Source organism: Dama dama, chromosome 1 (assembly GCF_033118175.1).
Source record: "Dama dama isolate Ldn47 chromosome 1, ASM3311817v1, whole genome shotgun sequence".
NCBI classification, from domain to species: Eukaryota; Metazoa; Chordata; class Mammalia; order Artiodactyla; family Cervidae; genus Dama; species Dama dama.
This window is the reverse complement of record NC_083681.1, coordinates 54,618,141-54,645,985: the sequence shown is the minus strand read 5'-3', so window position 1 is coordinate 54,645,985 and position 27,845 is coordinate 54,618,141. Positions and strand designations below refer to the sequence as shown.

The window sequence follows — 27,845 nt, the reverse complement described above, 5'->3', positions numbered from 1 at the left end:
TGGTCATCCACTGACAGACACAAGTAATTTCCATGTCTAATCTTAAATGGGCTCCCCTTGGTGGCTCAGATGGTAGAGAATCTGCCCACAATGCAGGGGACCCAGGTTTGATCCCTGGGTTGGGAAGATACCCTGGAGAAGGGCATGGCAATCCATTCCAGTATTCTTGCCTGGAGAATCCCATGGTCAGAGGAGCTATTTTAAATAATGCTACAATAAACATGAGGGGGTGTAGATATCTTTTCAAGTCAGTGTTTTCACTTTCTTTGGACAAATACCCCAAAGTGGAAATGCTGGATCAAATGCTGCTCTTTTCACTGTGCAGAGTGATGATGAGGGTCACGTGGATAAGTAATGTATATATGTACATTATAGACTGTAAAGCTCTCCAAAAAATATTATAATTTTTGATTTACTACTCTGGGAACTAAAAGCAAGCTACTGTGCTATACACAAATACTAATATAATGTCCTTATAAACTTACTGACAATTATGGCAGGAGCTGGTTTCTTAAACCATGTTAATTACACTCTACCTGAATTTTGCCAGGTCCATTTCTATAGTGTTACAGGCTGCCCGAGGGAAGACTATTTCCAGCCAAAGGGGCTGGCACTTGAAAAATATTAGTAAATGGTGCTAAAAACAAGGCACTTTGCTTTATTCACTTTTAATACTAACGCTGCACACACACACCCCTTTAGACAGCAGTGACAGGAAGAGGGCAGGCAGGCCTTACCAACCCTCTCAGCTCTTCAAACAACACTTGAGGATTTCTACTTGAAGGCCTGTCTTTCTAAGCTTGGGCTTTCAAAACTTGGGCTGGACCGATCCCAAATACTGAAGTAACAAATATTACTAAATTCTGTCATTTCCTCTACCAAAAAAAGTGATTTTACTACTACTTCTGGTTGTGATGAAAGGTCCTATTGACTATTCAAACCCTCAACCAAGTTATGGATGCAGTATTAAATGACTTCACTCCTTTTTCTCTGGCACTTTAACACATGCCAGTGCTTTCATCCACCTCCACTAATGTGGCTTATAAATTACTGAGGTGGGGTCTTTTTAATAGTATGATTTGTTCACATCTCTAGAGATGGGGTATAAATGAGACTGGCTGAGAAGACAAACTCCCCTTTGACAACATGTATTTGGTTTGTGTGTGTGTGTGTGTGTGTGTATAATTAACCTTCACAAGTTGGAAGTATCTTATTAATATAATACCTGGTTAGGAGTCATAATAATTATGGTTCTGTGATTTCTTATAAGCTGAAATGTAAGAAAGTGATGGTAGTAAGGCTAAAGACAAAATGGCGTTAACGTGAAAAAAGTTGAAGGTCACAAATTTGTTGAAAGTTTCTTTCTAAACGCTCAGAAGAGGCCTCAGGAAAGAACTATGAAACCTAAGAAAGTCTGTTTATAAGAAGTTTACTGTCGTCTCCTTTTAAAACTGCCATGACAGTAATGAAAAACACGAGAGAGCAAGACACTTGCTCCCTGTGGAATCAGAGTGGTTAACCCACTACACACACACGTACTGCTCTCTGAATTTCAGAGTATAAAGTTGCAGAAGATACAAAATTAGTAGAAGTAATCAATTTTTTAAACAGAGAAATAAAACTAGCTCAGCATACTTGTGGCTTTAATTCTGTTAAGGATAAAATTAGAAGTGCTCTAAAGTGAGGACCAAACACTGCTGGATCGGAGTCTGATGAAGAGGGCTGGCTGTCCCCAGTTTTCCGTCACACCCAGTCAGCCTCCCTCTTGGTCTTGTTCTCAAAGAAGGCTATTCTTAGCACCCCCTTTATACCTTACTTTGCCATTCCTATTGGATCTGAGAAGAAAGTGTGTGTGTGTGTGTACACGCATGCATGTGTGTGTGCACGTGTGTGTGTGTGAAGCTCGGATTTATGAGGAAATCCAGGCATTTCAGCCTTAGCCTTAATTAGGAGTAGGTTTCACCTGGAAACTTCTAAAAGACTCCTAAAAGACCGACTTAGGTCTTACCTGTTTAAAGCAAGAAACAGAAAATAGGGCAAAGAGAGAAGAATCTCTGAACTTGGATCAGAACTTAATTCTACTAAATGAGGACAACCTTCCTGACATCCTGACTCCCAGACTCTGGACCCCAGTGTCCACATGCTCTTTTCCACCTTAGCTGACTTCACTGCAGGTGCTCTCTAATTTACTTAGATCTCTTCTCCCTTAATGCATCCTTAGTCTGGCCACTGCTTGACAGTTGTCATCTAAGTATTACCTTCTCTAAGGTATGACAGCTGTCGTTAGTAATGCGAGAGGCACAGACTTGAAATTAAGGTCTTGTTTCTTAGTCTGAGATATTTTTCTGCGAAAACTGCAGGGAGGGAAAGCATCAGTTGTGGGGAGAATGGCACATGGAAAGATGAGTCATGGGCTAGAGGTTGCGAGCAAGGCTGCCTGCGCCTGGAATGAAGAACACAAGCTGGATGGCAGTAACAGCAAAAGCAGTGTGAGTGTGAGGTTATAAGCAAATGATTAATCGATGACTGGAAACTAGAAATCTGATTCAATATTGGAAAAGTTAAGAGTTTAATAAAAACCAAACAACATTAAACTGAAGTTAGATGACAGGAAGAAAGGCAAAGGTGACACCATATGGAAGAACAATTCTAGATCCATCAGAAACGAATATGGGAATTGTTCAGTAAGTCTTCAGAATCATATGGATAAAAAGCAACTCAGCTCATAAAAATAAAAACATCACAAAACTTATTGCTTCTATATAAAAGAAAGGTCTGAGGATACAGCTGATAATGTCTTTAAATAACAGCCAAACAGTGGGATCTCTTCCATGTGACAGTCCAACTGGAAGGATGTCCGAATAAAAACAAGGCACTGAAGCTGATCTTACTCTACAATTAGAAAGTTTATGGCATGTTACCTCTTGAAGTAGAGCCACGTGTGCTAAGGAAACGTGGTGTATCTGTTTCAGGAAAATGCAAACCCAAGCATCTGATAGCCTTGCTATGGCATATAGAAAGATATTAAGTGAGGTGTGAATGGGTGTGACACTGGGAGAGACACAAAAACTCAAGATGGGCTGGAAGGACCATGTGCTTGGACTTTTCTGTGCGGCCTTGGATAATAGGTGAGGAGAATGTTAGGGACTTGCCAAAGTCACTAAACTTTTACTCCATAAACAACTCCCTATGCAAAATGAGTCCCTAGAAGTGGTCTAAGAGAAGAAAGTTATGTGAGAAGAAAGCTACTACCAGTCAAGCTGCAGAGGCAAGAGGTTATAAAGCCCACACATTCAATTACAACCTACTAGCAGGTAACAGTTCAGTAAAAGGCTTCTGAGTTTAGCAGGAGGAGTCCAATTTGTACCCATTGCTTCTCTGTAGAATTTATAATGGCACAGAAAAATACTGTGGCCAAAAAAGAGCTCTGTATTATCACTGTAACTAGTTAAATAAAACAGTACACTGTAGAACTTATTCATAAAGGGGTTAGCAATCCAAGAAAGCAGGCTGCCATGTGCCAAGTAGGAGATGAGCACAGAGGGGTTACTTACCTGTGCTATATTTTTGTTCAGAAGATAGACACCGTAATCAAACTGCAACTTCTCTCCTCCTTTTGGGTATAATGGAAACCTAAAAAAGGTAAAGTAGGGTCAGAAGTTTTCCAAAACTGGAGTAAAGCAACTCCAGGTAGTTGACAAAGGTGGAAGCTTCTTGGATACAGCATAAATATCTGAAAATTTGGACTAAGCTACTTACACAGTCACTGCAACCTATTATCTTAATATCTTCATAACATTAGGCAGATCAGGATGATGGCAGTTTCGTTTCAAAGGAAGAATTGAGTAAGTCCTGCAACAAGAGACTAATAAATAAGATAGTGATCCACCAATCTCAAGGAGCTGAGGCCCCTATGTCTCATATTTATATAGCATAAACTTACCACCCTAAGATTCAGATCCTAGAATTTTTTTCCTTTAACACTTTGGATCTGACATCTCAACTTCTATTAAATAGGAGAGAAAGATTAAGAAAAAAAAAAAAATCACACTTGAAAGCAATATATAAGCTTTCTATTTCTTCTGAGGTGGTTAGTCAAATCAACAGCATCAGTGAACAAAAATTCATCAAAAATTCATTTACATTCGTAGTGAGTGCTATTTGGATGTTACTTCTTCAAGGCAATGTACTCATGCCATAGTGTTCTTCTAAGGTTTTCCATTTTAACCTGATTCACTGAAGCAACAAAGGCACGAGATCTAAAGATCGTTATATAGGTGATGAGTTATTTTAGGGAATAAGTTTCCTTCACTATTTTCCTTCTTCTACTCCTAAAAATGAACATGAAAAGGTTAGCATTGTATCTATGTTCTATTGTATTTTTCCCTGATTCTCCAGACAAATCATACATTTTAACCTCTGCAATAGATTTCTCTATAAACAGATCAATCACAACTTAAATATAGTCAAGAAGAAACTTTACTCTCCTTAGTTTTGCAATATATTATTATTTTAATCTTACAGAAATAAATTACTAGATACTTTTAATTTCAATTGTGGTTTATACATTCCATAATGTCTAAGATACATCCCATAATGCTTGAAGGATATATTGTTTTCTAGGGAAAATAAAAGAAAGGAAACAGAATTTAAAGCTTTATATTAAATTCTCAGGTTGCTGATATCATAGTGTCCAAAAGGTAAACTTGCTGCACTATAAAATTATAGGCACTGGGGAGCAAGGCAGGTCATGAACTGTCTTTATGCTCTACAGTAGAACACCAAATGCTTCTTACACCCATCAAGAAGATGTAGCTTTGTATTTAATTGAAGCTATAAAAAAATAAAGTAGGACATATGGTTTGGCCCTAAACTGAGATGCATTCAAAATGATAGCAAAGCAAAGTCAGGATAAGCAAAGTGTAACACACCAGGCTTTTACAGGGTATCTGGGAATCATTCAAATTTGTATGGAATAGCTTGCAAAGAAACTACCTAATTGAAAGGATATACCAGCACAGGGGTATTTTGAAGAAATCTACTAGAGTCCTCAAGCTCTATACTATATAGTTGTTATTCTATAAATCATTACATGTAGACCATCTGCACAGCTCTCCAAACCCACAATATATCTCCACTTTCAAGTTATGAATGCAGAAACTGTTTCAAATGTTGGAAAATAAATTGAATTAAACATACACTGAAAATGAAGCCTCTAAATCCTGAAAAATGGATGTTACAACATTGACTTTATTACTTCATTGGGATTTCTTCACAGAAAGAAAGAGCCCCAAGGTGTGCATGTACCATTAAAACAAATCTAAAGAGTGAGTACAGCCAAAGAATCAAATAGAGAAATTTTAAGACAGATCAAATATTAGGACAGAGTTCACATCTTATATTGCTTTCAAATTCTTAAAATGTCATGTCATGTTGAACTATCACATAGTACATGGATTTACAGACCTACTAACAAGCAATCTAGGAAAATGAAATCCATCCAAAAGGATAAAACCTATTATCATCAGGACATAAGATACAAATCAAAGGCATTTTAATTCAATATATATAGAGAATCTCACTAGCAAACTGCAAGTTTAGACAGGAATGTGGTCATTTAAGTACAATAAGAAAAATGTTCTTAGCACAAATAGAACTCATTTAAGGGGGCATTACATGAAATAACTAGAGGAACAACTATATATTTTCTATTATTATATCTTTACAAGAAATGCAATTAAAATGAACAATATTAAATTCTTTTTCAATTTAAATTATATTGCCGAGTTGTATAAAGAATTCACTGATTCTACATGGTAAAAATCAATGAATCAGAAAGCAATAAATAGATTATTTGTGAAGATGGCTTAGCACTCTTTAGTACATAGCAATTTCAGTGTGAATAATTAATTATGACATGAGTACTATAAAGCTAACGTGATTCCAGGCTGTATTAACAGGAACAGAGCAGATAACCAGGGGACATGCTAGTGCCAACTCCTTTGTACTGGGTCAGACTATATTGACAGATTTATGTTCGGTTCTGGGAGTTAAAATTTCTTTTTATAAGTATACAGATAAATAACTGGGAACCTTTCTAAAAGGTATGTTTCTTACAGGTTTTGTAATAATCTCATTTGACTATATAAAACATGCAGTGAAGTAGGGTGGTCCAGTGATTTTGTTATTTTAAGAAAACTGTCTTGTCTCAGTCACCTACTTAGTGGAAGAGACATGATCTCAGCATTGGGTCTTCAGTTATATACTCAGTATTCTTTCTCTGGGTCCTTTAGAGAATACCCAGGATGATGTGAACAGGAGACATAGTTTTGAGAGAAATGGTTGAAGGAACCAGAGGTGTTTAACCTGGAGGACAGAAGTCTCATGGACAACAAATGAAAGACTTTCAGAGAGAAAAGGGGCTGGTTTGTTCTCATGGCTTCAAGCAGGAAAATCAAAAGTTAATGGTTAAAAAGTTACAGGAAAATCGATGTCACCACAGGATTAGTTAAAACCCAAACCATATAGAGTAGAGGCAGCAATTAGAGGCTGAGCAACAAATAATAATCATATGATGAGCTGCAGCGGCTCTGGTGGAAATGGCCAGGGAGCCCAGTCCCTGCCGACTCCACACTCCCCTTGTTGCTGCTGTAAATGGCTCAGAATCACTCAATGTTGCTGGACCTCCAAAATGGGGAGATGTACAGCGCGCATCCGGTGAGCTGCAACAACTGGATGAACATCAACTTGCAGTGAGGTGATGAGCACTTCCAGGAACAGGGACAAATTACGGTGGGTGCCCGAGTGCTATATCCAAAGCAGCGCCATCAAGCAGCAGCTCCCTGAAGAGATCATCTACATGGTCAAGGGGAGGCGGCGCCAAGGGCCGTGGCGGTGGTGGCTTCAGCAACAGAAGGGCCCTGGCGAGGGGGCCGCTGTGCAAGGCGGGATCCCAGGCACCGGCAGAGATCAGCCGGAAAAGCAGAGAGGCAGGCAAACAGTGAGCCACCTCTCTGTTCCCCAGAGACTGAGCTGGCATCACTGGGCTTCTGCTCCCACCCGCAAGGCTGCTTTTCTACTCTCCAGGTTATGAGTCTCTTCAGAATAAAAAGACGCAGGTGTCGTGAGAGGACCCCCTCCTGCCCCTGCCCCCTCGCCTGCAATCTGTGATCTTCCTCCTCTTATGTTAGCTAGGAGTTCTACAGTTGGGCTTCCCTTGTGGCTCAGGTCCGCCTGCAATGTGGCTGACCTGGGTTCGATCCCTGGGTTGGGAAGATGCCATGGAGAAGGGAAGGGCTACCCACTTCAGTATTCTGTCCTGGAGAATTACATGGACTGTATAGTTCGTGGGGTCTCAAAGAGTCAGACATGACTAAGCGACTTTTATTAAGCACAGCAATGTTATTCTGTGCTTCTGGTTTTGTGAAGTTATAGCCAAACTTGATTTCTGGAAGATTCTCCGTTTAATGCATCTTTAAGGTCATGCATTTTCCAAACAGGTTTGTTTTGTATTTTGTGTTATGTGCCTGCGTGGTGAACAGCTGGGAGGTTTTTATTTTAAGCTGTTTGCACTGAGACTGACAGACTGGAGAATTTCTTGAACACAAACCCCAAAACTGCCTTTTCAAAATGAACCCAGGCAAACCTTTGCCTCAGAGGCTGTTGGGGGGACGATGTTGGGCCCTGTCCCTTTGCTTCCTCTCTCCTTCTGTGTAATAAAAATAAATGCAAATACAGCTACAAAAAATACTAACTATGCATTCAGAGGCCTAGGGTGGCTGAATGGTGGCCGCCAAACATGTCCACATTTGGAAATCCACAACCCACAAATTCACAATGATGTGAATGCAACATCATTCGGAAAAGGGGTAAAAATCTTGAGATTAGAGTATCCTTGATTATCCAGTTGGGCCCTAAATCCAGTGACTGTCCTTATAAGGACACACAGAGGAGGGACACAGAGAAGAGGAGACGGCCATGTGAAGACGGAGGCAGAGATCTGAGTTACACAGTTACAGGCCCAGGAATGCCTGGAGCCAGAAGCTGGAGAAGGCAAGGGAAGAGTGTCCCCTAGAGCTTTCCATGCCCTGATTTCTGGCCTCCAGAACTATGAGGGAATAAATTTCTGCTACTTTAAGTCACCAAGTCTGTGATAATTTGTTTACCACAGCCCTAGAAACTAACACAGGGGGAATCAAACACTGGATGGCCCATTGCACTTGATGAGGTATAATATCTCATTCACATCCAAGATCCTGTAGTTCTGAATATGCCAAACTAAATATATTGAATACAACTTCACATTCCCTTCAAGAACTGAGAAAATATTTCAAGAGCATAATGCCATAGGGTCATCATGATAGGCATCAGCTAAGGCTGCAAAGAAGACCTACTAAAGTGTCAGCAAATAAAATGTGAGAAAAACAGATTCCTATGTATGTGCTGAAAGTAGGAAAATTTTTAAAATTTATATACACACAAATTTTATATGATACATATTCAAATTACTTTATCTGTGTATGTATATTAAGAACATGCTGCACTCAATTTGGAAAAAAACAATATGAAATAAATTTATTTTGAATCTTTTTTTCCCAAAAGATACAATTATATTAAGCCTTTTCCTCTCCTTCCCAAGCCAGACATTTCTAAAAAGGATTTCACATTGGTTATAGTTTCTCACCTTCACCTTTGGAGTCCCACCACCATGTCTGGCTCTTTGATGGCTCCGTTGAGGATGAAGATATGGCTACGGTTAATTCCAAATCTTTATTGTGCATATTAAGGTCACTTCTGCTCATTGTATGTATAGAAAATGTGACGACATGCCCTCAATATGTTCCAAGGCCAACAGTTTTCTTCAAACTCAACTTACTTTCTCCCACCTAGGTCAGTGTCCCCCACAACTTTCTTCAGTTACTCAGGCATTTGATGTTTACTCCTTTTTGCATTTTGCGTATGCAGCTCAACAGGTTCACAGGTCATTTTTTTTTTTTTTTTTTTTTTGGTGAAACATTCGCATCTGTCACTCTCATCACCACTCTGGAAAGTTCTTAGTGGTTGTGTGCACTACAGGATGTTTAGCACCATTCCTGTCCTCTACTCACTGGATAAGGTATTATTATTATTTTCCTTAAGTAACTTTATCACGTCAGTGAGTAGCCCTGCTTCCTAATTAGTTATTGTTGTAAATGTCAAGTTCTCTGCCTCACTTTCAAGGCCTCAGTGATCTGACCAAGGTTGCAGGATTTATTTGCAACCTTATCCTGTTCAAGTGTATCCCTCATAGTCTCATGAACATACCAAGCTCCTTTCTACCTTTGCTCACTTCCTGGAAATGCTCGTCTCTCTCTTTCCTTCCACCTGGAAGAGTAAAAGAGACTACTATATTTGGTCATGACTAATAAAAGGAAAACGTTTTTCCACTGAGTTTTATCACTAAAGTTTTATGCAGAACTCATTGCAAGTTGGTGATAATGCAGAAGAACTGCAACTTGGGCCAGAGGCACACAAGATGGAAAATGGCTAGAGAAGGTGAGGGAAAAGGAAGAGGAGACAAAGTGAGCAAGATGATGGGTCCAGATCAAACCAGGTCTCACAGGGCAGAGTAAGGACTTTGGTTTTTACTCTGAGTGAGAGGGGAAGCTCTGAAGGTTCTGAAAAGATGACTTTCTCTCAGAGAAGTAAGTTCATTTGTACCCCCTTTTTTTTTAGATTTGACATATAAGAAATATCATGTGATATCTGTCTTTCTGTATCTGACTTACTTCACTCAGTATGACAATTTCTAGGTCCATCCATGTTGCTACAAATGGCATTATTTTCTTTTTTATGGTTGAGTAATACTCCATTTTATATATGCACCACACCTTTATCCACTCCTTTGCTGATAGACATTTAGGTTGCTTCCATGTCCTGGCTATTGTAAATAGTGCTGCAATAAACACTGGGATACATGTGTCTTTTGGGAATTACGATTTTCTCTAGGTATAAGCCCAGGATGGATTGCTGGGTCCTGTGGTGATGGTTTTCGTTAAGGTTCCAGTAGTCAAGAGGAACATATGTGAAGAGACTTGAGCTACAATTTGTAGGCAGAATGCAAGAACTTTGTGACTGATGGTTGTGACAGTGGTGAAGAGAGAGGGGTCAAAGATGACACTTTGTTTTCTCAGTAGAGTGACTTAGCAGACAGTGGTGCCTATGAACTGAGACAGGGAAGGCTGAAGAGAAGCAGGTAATACATACTATTCATGTGTACAACATATATGATAAATTTTACATAAAATGCTATTATACATAAAATTAAGAGAGAAATTTGGGGTAAAAATGGCAATTCTTCTTTCAGTTGTGTGCTCAGTTGTGTCCACCTCTTTGCAACCACATGGACTGTAGCTCACCAGGCTTCTCTGTACACGGGATTCTCCAGGCAAGAATACTGGAGTGGGTTGCCATTTCCTTCTCCATTAAAAAAAAAAAATCAATTAAAGAATTACAGAAAAACTTAAATGGAAACTAAACCCACAGGTGTAAATGAGATGGCCTAAAGAAATCATGGAGAACAGGGTTGTTTCAGAGGCTTAAGAATATCAACAAGAGATGAAAAATAAAAAGGGGCCTGAGAAAGACTGCTCACAAGGATTTTGAGGAAAACCAGGTATCTCACCAGAAAAGCACAGAAAAAGTGTTAATTTAAGAAAGAAGATATCATCAGTAGTCAATGCTGCTGACAGTTTAAGCCAAACAGACATGAAAACAGGTCTACTGGATGTAATTACATGAGTTCATTGGTAGGTAGCTTTGGTAATATGGCAAACACAAGTTTAAATGAAGCGGTGGGAGATGAAGGAAGACTGGTGTAAGTTCAGGGGTGATGAGGTTAGGACATGGAGATGATGTGAAGTTTGGCACAAAGAGAGCAGCGCTCAGTAACTAGAAGGACATGGTCAAGCGTAGCAGGATGCCCTGAGAAGGTGACAGGGGACGGGCTCTCCATCCTACAGGTGGGGAGGGCCCAGGAGGAGGATTTACCTAGGACAGCAGGTGGGCCAATTCTCCCCTTACAATAGGAAGGATAAAGAAAGTGATCACCAGAGAAACTGTTAACTCATTCAACAATTTTTCACTGCACTCACACTGTGTGCCAGGTGTGGTGATGACAACAGAGCTTAAAGTACAGTGGAGCACACAGACATTGCTCACATAATCACACTATCAAATATATAATTTATAAAGTAAATACTCTGAAGGAAAGGAACACTATTCTGGAAAAGAGGTGGACAAAGACTGAGAGAGTCAGGGAAGACTTCTGAGAGAAAGTGACATTATAGCTGAGACCTCAAAGATGAGGAGGAACTAAGGGAAAGAATGTTCCAACCAAAGAAAGCAGCATATACAGAGAAGACACTGCAGGGGGAAGCGTGCTGCTACATGGAATTCAAAGAAGGCCAGTACAGTTAGTCTGAGGGGAGTTCTGGCAAGAGAGGAAGTTAAAGCTGCATAGGAGGGTGGATTATTCAAAGGTCTCAAGATCATGTCAGGACACAGTCTGATTTTTTTTCCCCCCTAAGAAAAATAAGAAATCATGGAAGGACTTCAAACAAAGGTGTCACTTGCTCACATTTTCACTTGATGTGTTCCTTCTTTAATCAACTTTTTCTCCTTGAACTTTCCTGACAAAGACAGATTAACATTTTTGAAAAAAATATGCTGACTGCAAGTGGAGGACGGTTTGGAGAAGGTGACTTTCCTGTGGCAATGACCTTGGTGAGAGATCATGGGTGCTTGGACTAATGTGGCAATGTTAGAAATGGAAAAAAGGAGACTAATTTGGAAGACGTTTAGGAGATAAATTCATAAAAATTTGGTTATGGTTTGGATGTGAAAGGTGGTAAAGAGGGAGAGATCATAAATAACTCAATGTTTTGTTTTGGATGAAAGTTTGATCAAATGGAAGAACAAGTTGAACAAAGAAATGTAACAGAACTGCTGAGCACTAATGAGAGCCCAGAAGTGGTCATTAATCAGGAATTTATAATGAAACTATTGTGTAACTCTCTACACATCTGCTTGCATGCAGCAGGTACAGAGAAAATGGACAGCAAGGCTGTAAGAATAAGAAGGCACAGTGGGGCAAGACAAGGGTGTTACTAAAATAATGGGCCATGTAATGTAAACTGGTCATGAGAAACACTGGGCTGGATGAAACACAAGCTGGAATCAAGACTGCCGGGAGAAAGATCAATAACCTCAGATATGCAGATGACACCACACTTATGGTAGAAAGTGAAGAACTGAAGAGCCTCTTGATGAAAGAGAAAGAAGAGAGTGAAAAAGTTGGGTTAAAGCTCAACATTCAGAAAACTAAGATCATGGCATCCAGTCCCATCACTTCATGGCAAACAGATGGGGAAACAGTGGAAACAGTGTCAGATTTTATCTTTTTGGGTTCCAAAATCACTGCAGATGGTGACTGCAGCCATGAAATTAAAAGACACTTACTCCTTGGAAGTAAAGTTATGACCAACCCAGACAGTGTATTAAAAAGCAGAGACATTACTTTGCCAACAAAGGTCCATCTAGTCAGGGCTATGGTTTTTCCAGTAGTCACGTATGGATGTGAGAATTGGACGACGAAGAAAGCTGAGCACCGAAGCACTGATGCTTTTGAACTGTGGTGTTGGAGAAGACTCTTGAGAGTCCCTTGGACTGCAAGGAGATCCAACCAGTCCATCCTAAAGGAGATCAGTCCTAAGTATTCATTGGAAGGACTGATGTTGAAGCTGAAACTCCAATACTTTGGCCACCTGATGCTATAAGCTGACTTATTTGAAAAGACCCTGATGCTGGGAAAGATTGAGGGCAGGCAGAGAAGGGGATGACAGAAGATGAGATGGTTGGATGGCATTACCAACTCAATGGACATGAGTTTGGATAAACTCCGGGAGTTGGTGATGGACAGGGAGGCCTGGCATGCTACAGTCCATGGAGTTGCAAAGAGTCAGACGCGACTGAGCGAATGAACTGAACTGAATGTAACTGGATAAAGAAGACATGTCTGAAGGTCACCAAGAAGAACAATGAACAGGAGGCTAACATACAGGCTGAAAAGACCAAGGTAGTCATCAGAGAGCAAGATGCTAGAATCAGATTCCAGATATGGAATAGAAATGATGACCTGATTAAGAGTGTAACCATGGGAATAAATAAAAATGATGGGACACAAGAGGTCACTGGTGCCAAAAATCAAGCAAATGAAAGGCCAAGGTGTTGAATGAATCATCTATTTGTGTGTTAATGTCATACATCATAACAAGATTTTCAATAGAAAGAAAAACTGTTTCTCTTTCCTATGTTATCTGTGTACTTTGTTTCTCTGTTGCCAAAACACATGATGAGTAATGGGGTTATAACAAAGACTGGCAGGGGAAAAGAGCATGTCTCAAAGGAATAGGTTTTTGTATGTTTGCTTTGTCAACAGGGTAAAGAGGTTAGAATCTAGAAAAAGCAATGAGGAACATGAAAACCCCAATCTCATGTGAATCTGAATATACCTACTAGCATATAAGAAAATTAACAGCTACCAGTGTATCAGATTCATTTAGGGCAAGAGATAAGCCGAATTCCCTGAGAAGAGAGCCTGAAGACACAGGAAACTTTGTTGATTTTACAGATGCACTTTAGAGGAAGCAGCTGGGGGACTAGAGGGCTGGGTCAGGGTCAACAAAGTAGAGGGCATTTTGAAGGTAATCGAGACGATTACAAAAGGTTTCAAAGTATTTTGATGGAAGGTTGAGGTATTCCCATTTGGTGGCTTCTATTTTCTTTATAAAGTCAGAAATGAGATGCTTTGTCAAGAATGAAAGGGAAAACTGCAAAGGGGTAAACTTAAGAAGAGGCTTGAGACAGTCAGAGAGAAGGAGAACCAGATATTTAGGATGTATCAATCCAACTGAAATAGACGACACTGAATGTACAGTGCGCCAATCATCCAACTGTTCCATTTTTTTTCTTCTTTACTGTAGGTAAGTGGGTTAAGGATGATGGAGTAAGAATATTTAGGATACTGAAAAGAGACAAACTATAAGCCTGAAGCTACTAGGTTAACGACAGTGGCCTAACAAGGGCAGGATGATGGAGGCAGTCTATAAGAAGGTGCATAAATCTCAATAGGCTTTTAAAATGATAATAAAATAGATTAAAAACAACAAATTTAATGCCAGTGATAAAATAATCCTGGTGGGGGGAGGAATCTTTTGTTGGTCTAAGTTCTAAATAATTGCTGAAGTGACTGTTGGATTTCAGTATAAATGCAATCTTCAAATCAGGATGTTTTCATTATGCATATGCTAATAAACTTTATAGCAACATGGAAGTTAATCTGAAGAACTACTAGTTGTACAGTCAGCCCAACAAAGTGGACTAAACTACACACTTCCAAACTGACTAAGTTTTAAAGGGTTTAGAATCTTCCAAGCTTTCTCTGGATACAGTCTGTGTCCCCAGACTGTCTGGTATTACATATTCCCATGCTTAAACAGTAGCTTCAAAATAAACAATGATAGCAATGCACAATTTTTCTTAGTTCTGAACTACTTTTTTTCCTGGTGTAGTTATATAAGGTTATCCAGATACAAAAATATTTACAGTCAGCCTTGAACAAGGTACAGTAAAACACAAACCTTTAAAATTGCTCCCTGAAGATGGGTACACAGAAATCGTGTTCAAGAGAAAAAGTAAATACATATATATGTGTATTTTTTCAATAAAAGAAAATTTTCTGCTTTTCTTTTTTGGCTATTATCATCTGTGTCATTTCATGATTGTTACTGAAAATAATTTTATCATATAGAGAAAAAGGTATTGAAAATGATCCATTCTGGGACTTCTGTGATGGTCCAGTGGTTAAGACTTCGCCTTCCAACATGTGTAGTGTGGGTTCAGCCCCTGGTCAGGGAGCTTAGATTCCACGTGCCTCCCAGCCAAAAAAACCAAAAACAAAACAGAAGCAATACTGCAACAAATTCAATAAAGATTTAAAAATTGGTCCACATAAAAAAACAATTAAAAAAATCCACTCTAAATGTCAAAACATGAGGTATATGAGAAATGGTTTTGACATTACCTTCTCTACACTCAAGAGACATGGGAGGTAGAAGAAACAGTCTCCTCTTGAAAAGACTCCAGGGTGATACTTTCAGAGGAGGGACAGTGATTTAACTTACATCAAGCAGTTGTATACTACAGTTACATAGTAAAGAGGTTGAAGACTTGTATATATTACAATCACTGAAGAGTGATATCAGAAAACACAGCAAAGATCTCAGAAGGAAGTGAAAATAGAGGCAATAGATCGGACAGAGGGTAACAAAAGTAAGTCCTCATAAAAGAGTAACAAGAAGAGTGATCTTCCCCTCTCCTCCTCTGGGGAAAGGCAAGAAAAATAGAATATCTAATAGGAAATCATATATAACTCTGAAGAAATAAATTAAATTTGATATAATAGGTAATAAGATGCCATCACAAGTTTTTAAAGGCGAAATCATGTAATGAAAAGATTTACATCAGATTATTCTCTTTGCCAATATTAAATATAGTTCTTTAGACATAGTTGTACTAAAAAAGAGAAGGGAATTTCAGGGAAATAGAATTCCAAATAATTTCAGTAAGAAGGTTAAAAATAATCCTCACTTTTTAAAACTGGGTAAGTTGCAGGGTTGTGGAAATTGTTAAAGAATTCAATATCAATTTCCTTGTAGAAGCCTTCCAGTTTTTCCACACCCTTTTAGTAACTGTTGAAAAATAGTCTATAGGCAAATTTCAATGAACAGAGCAAAATTAAAAGATGGAAAGCATGTCTATTTTAATAGCTATTTTAATAAAATAAAAATCTTGCCAAGTAAATCAAAATCACATTCCACAACATTAACAGCCATCCTGCATTTGCCCGGGTGTAACAGCACCTGTTTCCCACAAAATTTGTAAAGTTTTTTTTTTTTTAAATCCCATAATTAAGCATGCAAGGTGCATAAACCTACCATACTTGGAAATGCCAAGATGTTTCCATCTGGAAAATGAATTTGGAAGAAAAACCACTCTCCATTTTAAATTTCTAAAGACAACTTCATAATGTGTGCATATAATATAGGCTTGCTTAAATGTATCAGTGTATATGCTCTGTAAACCACTTAGGTGCTCAACTTTACATCAAAATTATTTATTTAATTATAACACCTATTTCTGGGAGGTGAAGAAATGTAGAAGGGGATTTAGGTGTAAGAAGTTAAGCCTTTAAAGTCAGAAAGGCATAGGCTCAGCTCCCAACTTTGTTACTTACTTGTGTGAACTTGTGCATACTACTCAACCTGTTTTTAAATCTCTAAAATGGGTTTAAAATACCAATCTTTCAGGACTGCTATGAGAATTAAACTAAACGAAAAAATCTAAGACCCAGCATGGTTACCAGGATTCAGCAGGCATTCAATTATTATTACTAGGCTTTGCTTCCTCAGTATCTGTCTTTAAGTGCACAAGATACTATATTTTATTCACTTCTGAATATTTGTTATTCAATGTGTTCTCTTCTAAAATCACAAAGCATTCTTATTCCCCCAGTACTTTCAACCATACATTTCAGTTGTTGAAAACAAATTTGTCTTATTTCCTCTATTAAAATGTAAGCTCCTTGAGTATATGGATGTTAAGCTCAGAGTCTTAACCACAGAAGGTACTCAACAAATATCTGCAAATAAATGAATAAATCAAAGAAAAAATTCAAACATTAAGTACCAACCAACAAATAATAGTCCAGTAAATTTTCCAAAAGGTAAAATTTTAAAATTCAGAAATATTTTTGTCATTCACTGTTTCTTTCTTAACTTTAATATACCTAGACATCCAACTCTTATTTTTAGAAAGTGCCCTGAGTTTTGTTCAAAAGAAAAATTCTTTGGTGGGGAGGAAATTTCAAGTAACAGAATGAGGTTTGCTGTGCATTAACAGGAGGCAACGAACTCAGCACGAGTGAAAGAGCCAACGAGCACTGCCAGAACAACAGCGACGCTGATGCTGGATTTTATTAACTGAATATCGATTAAGCAGTAGGTGCTGCACTTAGCATACACTATCCATACAACACCAGCACTTGTCCTACAGGCATTGTTACTGAGGTGCCCAAGGTCACATGTTCTTTCCTAACACCGAACTACAACCAGGGATCTTACTCCCCTTGACCTCACTTCTCTGCCCCAAGCTGGGATTAGTTATTTCTCTCTCATGTGGAACCCTGCACACTCACCAACATAGCACCTTCGACTTTGTACTGTAACTGTGAGTTTATTCCTCTGTATCTTCTACTAGAATGAAAACTGTGAGCCTAAGTCACCTTAATACTGCATCCTAGCTCTTAGAACATAATATCTGGAACATTTTTACTTGTTTAATGTAGGCAGGAGTGAATGAACGGATGAAACGGTGGAGGCAGAATTACAACTGGTGCCTATCTGACTCCCAATCTTATAATTTTTTTCTTTTCTTAAATTTTTGGGCATGCTGTGTGACATGTGGGATCTTAGTTCCCTGACCAAGGATTGAACCTTCACCCGCTACACTGGCAGCATAGAGTCTTCACCGCTGGACTGCCAGGGACATCCTGACTCCTAATCTTAGACTTTAATTCTATACCATGGTCCCCACCAACACCCCCGCCTAATAATAATCCCAATTTGTAAATCTGTATTATTTTGTAAACTTCATTTGTTCAAGATTTTTATAAAAATTTGTGGGATTTCAACTCACAAATCAGATGTTAATGAAACAAATTATTATCAAATATACCAACTGATTTGATAAGCTGGCACCGTGAAAACAAGCAAATCTAGTTATTTCATATGAGAATATTCTGGGTTTAATAAGTCAAAAAGGCAGATATGTTGACACCAATAACCATAGATCTTATTACAGTCCAAACGCAATTTCTAAAATCTTAGTAACAATATTACATACATTTATTATTTTGGAGACTCATATAAAGCAAAGTAGACAAAAGGCTTGGAAATAAATCCACAAATTTTGGAAATATCCACTTAATTTCACTAAACTGATTTTTCAATAACTGTGTGCATAAATCTGTTAACTACGTAAGTTTAAAGGTTAATTTAAGATGACTTATTAGAAAGTCTAAAAACTTCTTGCCTGCTTTCTAGATGTCAAAGCTCAAAATTACATACATAAGTTAGCTAGTCAGTTTTCTAGAGTGAATATGCTGTCTACAAATTCCATATACTCAGTCTGTTTCAGAAAAACATATCTTTTTTGCAATTATAAAATTGCAAAAGGAATCACCTCAACTCATCATCTTACCTGATTTCAACACACAAAAGGACAATTTAGAGGCCCCTAAAGTCATTTTGTTTAAGTATGGATTTCACAGGAGGAGGCAACTTGAAGGATCATTGATCTGGGAGCAACCAATGCTAACATCTAGGTTGTCATAATCAATCTGCTTTAATTATCAACAAGGTTTTCCCATTTCTGACCAGTCATTTGGAGCTGACCTCTGACAAGTACTTACAAGTCATCGAAATCTCATTTTATTTTATAGCCTCATATTTGTTATTGGGCTAATCTTTACCTGTTCTACATCACACAACAGCTTAAATATTTGAATGGCCCAGGAATAAATTTCCATGGTCCCCCTGGGTCAGTCAGATGTTAGCTGTTAAGTAAAGCTAAAAGGATCTATGCTTCATAAATTTCCTTCAGGGTCCACATTTGCTCTTACAGGCTAGGCTTTCAAGCCCAAACATCTTTATAGCTTTGTGCAGTGATTTATTAACTCCTCCTTGTTTTTATCCAAAAAGATCAATCACATATGTATCAATAAGCTGGTGTGCTGGTGACTGCTTTTTATTGTACATATAACCACCTGCCTTTAATACAAACTCGAGTCTAAAGCTTTTGTAAGCTCTTGCTGGATTTTAACAACCTTCACCTGTTTCTAATTTGGTACAAAACATATGGTTTAGCTCTGCTATTTCGTTCTAGGCCAGCCTTTCCTCTTATGGACCCAACAATATAAAAGAAAACAAATCCAGAGCACAAAAACTGAAATTTGGAGGATGTTATACACACACACACACCCACACACCCCACACACACACCCACACACACTTACTTGCCCATTGGAGGATGTTACACACACACACACACACACACACACACACACACCCCACACACACTTACTTGCCCATTGGAGGATGTTACACACACACACACACACACACACTTACTTGCCCCATTACTTCTGAATAGCACTTTTGACAAATAACAGGAATGAATTATTTTACAATTTTTAAATTATTACTTTTCTTTTGCAAATATTAGATGTATTCCACATTACTCTTGAGGTTTCTAAGAATTATGTTCAAACTGCGAAAATGGCTGTCTAGCCAGCAGCAGCCGTATCTAGCTGCTTGTGTGGTTAGGGAAGAGAGTATCCTATCTTTTAAGGAATCTACACCTGGCTAAGTGAAACCAAAATTTCCCTTTTTCTCTCCTTATCCCTCTCTAAATGAGACCAAAAGCTTAAGAGGCAGGGCGCCGGCAACTCTCTCAGAGAACCACCACCTAACCCAGCATGGTAAAGTCAATACTAAAATTCAGCGTGTCTGGGTGATAGGGTACGGAGGAGTAAATCCTCAGGACAAGATGACTAATAGAAATGTCGAGGAAAGGCACAGAAGTCAACACAGCCTCCCACGGCTCCATCAGACTTTTCTATACAGTTAACATTTGCAGTCATGGTGGGACCTGACAACACTGGCCACAGGTGGCATTTAATCTCCCATTTATATTCCTCTCATCCTTTGAGGCCCACTGCAAATACTCAATCCACTGAAGCCTCCCCAGGTCCCAGGTCAGAATGGATGGTGCTTTAAGATATATCAGTATTTATCCTTCATTTGGAAGCATGTACTCAACGTACAGCTTTGCTTTACAATCATGTATTTACATGTCTCTCTCTCGTAAAATATATTACATAACAGGCACTGAATAAATGCTCGTTGAACTGCATTAAATTGGTTTACAAATAAAACAGGTTTTGTATAAATAAAGCATACTTAAAATTTTACATTTATTTATTAAAATAATACATGTACAGGGTTTAAAATGTCAATTGCTCTACAAAGCTGATGGCAAACATATTAGTTTATTAGGTAATACCTTACCTCTACCTCAACTCCTAAACCCAACATTTTAAGCGGCTTTTAAAAACTTTACCCTACATATATATATATATAAAAATATAGTTAATATTCTGTATTCCTGTTTCATGATTCTCTGGCTTTCAGTTCAGTCGCTCAGTCGTGTCTGACCCTTTGCCACCCCATGAACCACAGCACTCCAGGCCTCCCTGTCCATCACCAACTCCCAGAGTTCACCCAAACCCATGTCCATCAAGTTGGTGATGCCATCCAGCCATCTCATCCTCTGTCGTCTGGTTCTCCTCCTGCCTTCAATCTTTCCCAGCTTCAGGGTCTTTTCAAATGAGTCAGCTCTTCACATCAGGTGGCCAAAAAGTACTGGCGTTTCAGCTTCAACATCAGTTCTTCCAATGAATACCCAGGACTGATCTCCTTTAGGATAGACTGGTTGGATCTCCTTGCTGTCCAAGGGACTCTCAAGAGTCTTCTCCAATACCACAGTTCAAAAGCATCAATTCTTTGGCACTCAGCTTTCTTTAGAGTCCAACTCTCACATCCATACATGACTACTGGAAAAACCATAGCCTTGACTAGATGGACCTTTGTTGGCAAAGTAATGTCTCTGCTTTTCAATATGCTGTCTAGGTTGGTCATAACTTCCCATCCAAGAAGCAAGTGTCTTTTAATTTCATGGCTGCAATCACCATCTGCAGTGATTTTGGAGCCCAGAAAAATAAAGTCAGCCCCTGTTCCCACTGTTTCCCCATCTATTTGCCATGAAGTGATGGGACCAGATGCCATGATCTTAGTTTTCTGTATGTTGAGCTTTAACCCAACTTTTTTACTCTCCTCTTTCATCAGGGGCTCTTTAGTTCTTCTTCATTTTCTGCCATAAGGGTGGTGTCATCTGCATATCTGAGGTTATTGATATTTCTCCCAGCAATCTTGATTCCAGCTTGTGCTTCCTCCAGCCCAGCATTTCTCATGATGTACTCTGCATATAAATTAAATAAGCACGGTGACAATATACAGCCTTGATGTACTTCTTTTCCTATTTGGAACATGTTGTTCCATGTCCATGTTGTTCTCTGGCTTTAGAAACAATCTATTGACAACCTACTGAAGAAGATGAGAATTTCTCTCTTTTACACATTACTTCCCCATCTCTTCCCAAAACACCCACACTTTTAAACATTCTCATGACAGGGTCAACACTAGATTTTTTTGGAATTCCCTGGTGTTCTGGCAGTTAAGACTTGGTGCTTTCACTGCCGGGGCCCAGGTTCAGTCCCTTAACCAGGAAACTAAGACCCCACAAGCCACGTGTGACCAAAAGACAAAAACACATCACATTTTGGGGTGAAATTAACATGCAATGTTACAATATTGTAACTATGTAATTATTACTGTGAGTTGAGTCATACAATGAATAATACTTATATTTCCTTTCTTTTCAACTTGGTTCTTCCTGGAGTTCAACAACCATCTAGTTTCTTCATTTATTGATGTATTGTGTGTTTGTCACTCAGTCGTGTCTGACTGTTTGCGACCCCATGGACTGTAGCCCACCAGGCTCCTCTGTCCATGGAATTTCTCAGGCAAGAATACTGGAGTAGGTTGCCATTCCCTTCTCTAGATCTGCCCAACCCAGGAATAGAAACCAGGTCTCCTGCATTGCAAGCATATTCTTTACCGTCTGATCCACTAGGGAAGCTTTATTGATGTACCTCTAACTAATTCACACCCTGACTCCCTGAAAGCAATGAAAATTTCCTCAAAATGTAACTGACTAAATCGGACAATTTACTCACTTCACTCTTTGTTCTCCTGCTCTGGAGGCCAGTTGAAGAGCTGACCTTCTACTGTTTCCCTTCACCATCATTAGGAGATCCCTATGCTTCTCTGCTGTTCTGGATCCCTTCTTTTCCTCGAATGATGTTTACCTTTCACTTGGTTTATTCCCTTGTATTAGTAGAGCACATCTTTCAGGAGTTCCCTAAGAAAGGTGTGTAGGTCGATGCTTTTTATGATCTCTGTGTCTGAAGTTACTTTTCTACCCTCTTATCTGATTGATACTTGAACAGATACAGACATACCTTGTCTTTATTGTGCTTTGCTTTATCATGCTTCACAGATACTGCATTTTTTTTTTTTTACAAATTGAAGGTTGTGGCAACCCTGCATTAAGTCTACCAGCACCACTTCTTTTGGACAGCATTTACTCACTTTCACCTTTCTGTGCCACATTCTTGTAATTTTTGCAGTATTTCAAACTTTTTCATTATTTTATTTATTATGATCTGTGATCAGTGATCTTTGATGTTACTATTGCAAAAAGATTACCACTTGCTGAAGGCTCAGATGATGGTTAACAATTTTTAGCAGTGAAGTATTTTTTTATTAAGGCAGGTACATTGTCTTTTTAGACATAATGCTACTGTACCTGAGAAGACTACAGTACAGTGTAGACCTAACTTTTATATGCACTAGGAAACCAAAAAATTTGCTTTATAGTGGGGGCCCAGAATCAAGCCCACAGTCTTGCTGAGGTATGTCATATATAAGCTGAACATTAAAGAAATAATTATAGAAATTATAATTATATAAAAAACTATAGGAATAATTTTCCCATGGTATTTTGAAGGCACTGTTCCCTCACTTTCTTTCAGTGTTGCCTTTGAGTAGTCAATCACCATTCCCATTCTACCATATGTATCTGTCTCCCTCTGCAAGCCTTCAGAATCTTCACCTTACCTCTAACATTTCAAAATATTACTATCACCCTGCTGGGCACTCACTGGGCTCCTACAGTCTGAAATCAAGTCTTTCAATGACTGGAATTTTTCTTGTATTACTTCTTGGGATAATCTCCTACCCTCCTGTTTTCTCCTCCTTTCCTGTACTCACTGTTATATGAATGTTGGATCAAATTTTCAATCTCTCTCTGGTTTTTTTCTATGGTTGTTGTTGAGATTTCCTCAAGTTCACCTTCTAACTTTCTGTCCTGATTTTTTTATTCGATCATTTTCATTTCTGAAGCTCTGTCTGTCTTCTAATGAATGCTCATTTTCATACCATCTTGTTTTTGTTCTTGGATTAATTACTTTTCCTTGTCTCATAGAACATATTAATAGTCTTTAAATTTTTTTTTTTTGCTTTTTATAAGTCGACTTTTTGAGGTATAATTGATATGTAACATTAGTCCAGTTGTACAGTGTTAGATACTTATATATTTTTCAGTTTTTTGTTGATCTCTGTTCTTTCTTCCCTCCACATTTCTTTGATTATTTTAGCTTCTGTATTTCATGTAAGAGCTCTCTCCAAATATATCTGATGATCCTTGGTAGACCATTGATTTTTAAAGTGAGGCACTAAAAATGTGACTGAAAATTTGCCACAGGATTGGCCAAGTGGCAAGTTTTATTACTCTGGGGTGGTCAGCTAAGGCTTAACAGTTTCAGTGGAACACATACAACTGTAAGGAATTGTATTTACTCTTGTGAAGTGAAAGTTGGCTCAGTCATATCTGACTCTTCGCGACCCCATGGACTATATATTCCATGAAGTTCTCCAGGCCAGAATACAGGAGTGGGTCGCCTTTCCTTTCTCCAGGGGATCTTCCCAACCCAGGGATCAAACCCAGGTCTCCCACATTGCAGACAGATTCTTTACCAGCTGAGCCACAAGGGAAGCCGAAGAATACTGGAGTGGGTAGCCTATCCCTTCTCCAGCGAATCTTCCCAACCTAGGAATCGAACCAGGGTCTCCTGCATTGCAGGCGGGTTCTTTACCAACTGAGCTATGTAGACATCCACTTAATTTCTCTTCTTAGCCTGGCAACTCTGCCTTTATTTATGGTGGCTGTCCCTAAACCCAGGGTTAGTCTAGTTCATTCAATCTCTTAAGAATAAACTTCATGTTTTCTGCAGATGCAGATAACTGCATGAGAATGACATTATGGCACATTTCTTTCTTTTAAACTTTTTATGTTGTATTGGAATATAGCCGATTAACAATGTTGTGATAGCTTCACATGAACAGTGAAGGGACTCAGCCATTCATATACATGGATCCATTCTCCCCCAGACTCCCCTCTAATCCAGGCTAGGACACACTGACTTCCAATCCAGACTTCCAGCCATATCTGTCTCACCTACCTCCAATTCTGAGCTTTTTGGGATATTTGCAGCAAGAATCAGGGTTACTTCCTAGCTTTACTCCTTGCATGCTCTTAAATTTTTCCAGTCAGCTAAGTAGGTCAGTTGCTACTCCCCCACCCATTTTCTGGTTTTCATAAATTTTTGTTGATATGTCCTTTCTCTTGAGGTTGCCTCTCATATTCTTTTTGTCACTACGGGTTTATGCCTTTTAAATTTTAATCCTTTTTTCACTTAGGGGAGAAAAGATGAGCACATCTGTTCAGTTAGAAGTTTAAAGTTCATTATTAACAACTCAAATAGATTTTATCTGTCATATTTTTGTGCTATGCTTTACACATATAATCTAATTTTTAAAACAACCCTATGGCAGAGATGGGTGATCATTACCCAATACTCATTCTCTTTTTCTGTGGTTAGCAGAACCCCTAAAGGTTAGTAGTTCACTCAGAAGAAACACATTTCTCGGTCTCTTGTGGAGGTTGGAGAATGTGGAAGTCTTTAGATCTTGAGATAAGGGAAGAGTGCTCTTTTCCTGCTGGTTGAATAATGACTGACACTCCAACAATCATTTTGTTTGATGAGGGCCATACCCTTGGGATGGCAGAGCAGAGAGCTTGAAGGAGCCTGGATTTTCTGAAGCATTTATGGAACTTCATTCCAACCCTGGATTACTGATTCCTGGATTTTTATGTGCAATAATAAAATTTTATACACTTAAGTCATTGTTAATTTGAGGCTTCTGTTACATATAGACAAACCCCAAACCGATATCATTTCCCCAAAATGAAGCTTGGAAAGTGATTTGTCCAAGGTTAGGGTGAGGAGGAGGAGAGCTAACTCAGGTTTTATACCAAAGTCCATATTTTAACCACAGGCTTTCTTCAAACTATTGTATCCTAGAACCAGATACACATATATGTCATAATTTGAGAATTGAATTTGATTACTATCCCACGAAAAAATAATATAAATTTACGAGCCAGAGTTCTGTTCACTCTTATACAAGAGGTAAGAATAACTTCTTTCCTGAATTTTACTTAACTAAATGATAGGAAAATATGCTTTTGAATCACACAAAAATGGTTATGTGTTTTTCATCAAATGTGGATATAATGTTAGAGATGATCTATCTAACTGAAAAGGTAGACTTTAGCACAGACAGAAGGGAAGTTATCGCACAGAATAATGAAGATCCATACCAGTTATTAAGAATGCTCTTCACAAATAAAAAATACAGTGATTTCAAACATAAGCCCCACATTAAATGGTACAGTAGCTTACAGAAAGAGTAAAAAGCCAGTAATGTATTTATTAAATGAATACAAACAAATCGGTTCTTAACTGATTTGCTGAGAAATACTTCCCAGATGCCCCTCAACTGATAATAATCATTTCCATGTCTTTGTTAATGATGCATATATATAACTCATGTGGCACTCATCTATTTTTAAATTTTAAATTGGAGAATAAAGAGCAAATTACTATACACTCACTACCTTTTTTTTTAATTTTAATTTTTTGCCTTTTTTGTTAAAATAAATGAAGTATTTACAGATAAAGTAAGCCTCCTTTGCTCCCTACCCCTACTATCATTAGTTAGGACTCTTTCAACTTCAACTAACAGAAAATCCAAATTAACTGATTTAAATAAAAAGAATGGAGAGAGATTAGTTTCAACTAACTTAGGAACTTGATAACTTTATCCAAAACCCAGCATTTCCCATCCTTCCACTCGGCCACCATCTATATATATTACTAGCACCCCAAGTCATATCTGGCTTAGTACATAAAACCATTCCCAAAAACACCTCAGAAAACTTGCCATAACTGTGACAGTTTACACATGTAACCAAGCACTGGTGATGGAATGGAATTACTGTGATTGGTAAAAAGCTAGTTGTAATTTACTCCCTGGGGCTGAGGCCCAACTTCCATATAGCAAATGAAGAGAAAGAGTAACCAAATGGAGCTCTGCTGATAAGTAGGAATCCAAGAATGGCTGTGGGTAGACAAGCAACTTCACCTGCTATGGCTTTTCTCACAAGCCACTAGCTTTATAAATTTGGTGAACATCTATATACATCACTTTTTATATTCTTAAAATACAAATGTTTAAATCAATAATGATAGACCGAGAATTCAAAAGCTTTACAGATAAGCAAAAGCTGAGAGAATTCAGCACCACCAAACCAGCTCTTCAACAAATGCTAAAGGATCTTCTCTAGACAGGAAATGCAGAAAGGTTGTATAAACGTGAACCCAAAACAACAAAGTAAATGGCAACGGGACCACACCTATCAATAATTACCCTAAATGTAAATGGGTTGAATGCCCCAACCAAAAGACAAAGATTGGCTGAATGGATACAAAAACAAGACGCCTATATATGCTGTCTACAAGAGACCCACCTCAAAACAAGAGACACATACAGACTAAAAGTGAAGGGCTGGAAAAAAATATTTCATGCAAACGGAGACCAAAAGAAAGCAGGAGTCGCAATACTCATATCAGATAAAATAGACTTTCAAATAAAGGAAGTGAAAAGAGACAAAGAAGGACACTACATAATGATCAAAGGATCAATCAAAAAAGAAGATATAACAATTATAAATATATATGCACCCAACATAGGAGCACCGCAATATGTACGGCAAATGCTAACGAGTATGAAAGAGGAAATTAATAGTAACACAATAATAGTGGGAGACTTTAATACCCCACTCACAACTATGGATAGATCAACTAAACAGAAAATTAACAAGGAAACACAAACCTTAAATGACACAATGGACCAGCTAGACCTAATTGATATCTATAGGACATTTCACCCCAAAACAATCAACTTCACCTTTTTCTCAAGTGCACACGGAACATTCTCCAGAATAGATCACATCCTGGGCCATAAATCTGGTCTTGGAAAATTCAAAAAAATTGAAATCATTCCAGTCATCTTTTCTGACCACAGTGCAGTAAGATTAGATCTCAATTACAGGGAAAAAATTGTTAAAACTTCAAACATATGGAGGCTAAATAACACGCTTCTGAATAACCAACAAATCATAGAAGAAATCAAAAAAGAAATCAAAATATGTATAGAAATGAATGAAAATGAAAACACAACAACCCAAAACCTATGGGACACTGTAAAAGCAGTGCTAAGGGGAAGGTTCATAGCATTACAGGCTTACATCAAGAAACAGGAAAAAAACCAATTAAATAACCTAACTCTACACCTAAAGCAATTAGAGAAGGAAGAAATGAAGAACCCCAGAGTTAGCAGAAGGAAAGAAATCTTAAAAATCAGGGCAGAAATAAATGCAAAAGAAACTAAAGAGACCACAGCAAAAATCAACAAAGCTAAAAGCTGGTTTTTTGAAAAAATAAACAAAATTGACAAACCATTAGCAAGACTCATTAAGAAACAAAGAGAGAAAAACCAAATTAACAAAATTAGAAATGAAAATGGAGAGATCACAACAGACAA

General features: G+C 38.3%; 1 protein-coding gene across 3 annotated transcripts in view; it reads right to left on the bottom strand.

Annotated features, from left to right (window-relative positions):
• UVRAG (UV radiation resistance associated) overlaps window positions 1-27,845 on the bottom strand; it is a 316,126-nt gene that overhangs the window by 74,320 nt on the left and 213,961 nt on the right. For all 3 annotated transcript variants that reach the window (XM_061150663.1, XM_061150645.1, XM_061150654.1), the window contains one exon: window positions 3,555-3,633. In XM_061150663.1, coding sequence (XP_061006646.1) covers window positions 3,555-3,633 — 79 coding nt within the window. The remainder of the gene's footprint in view (window positions 1-3,554; window positions 3,634-27,845) is intronic.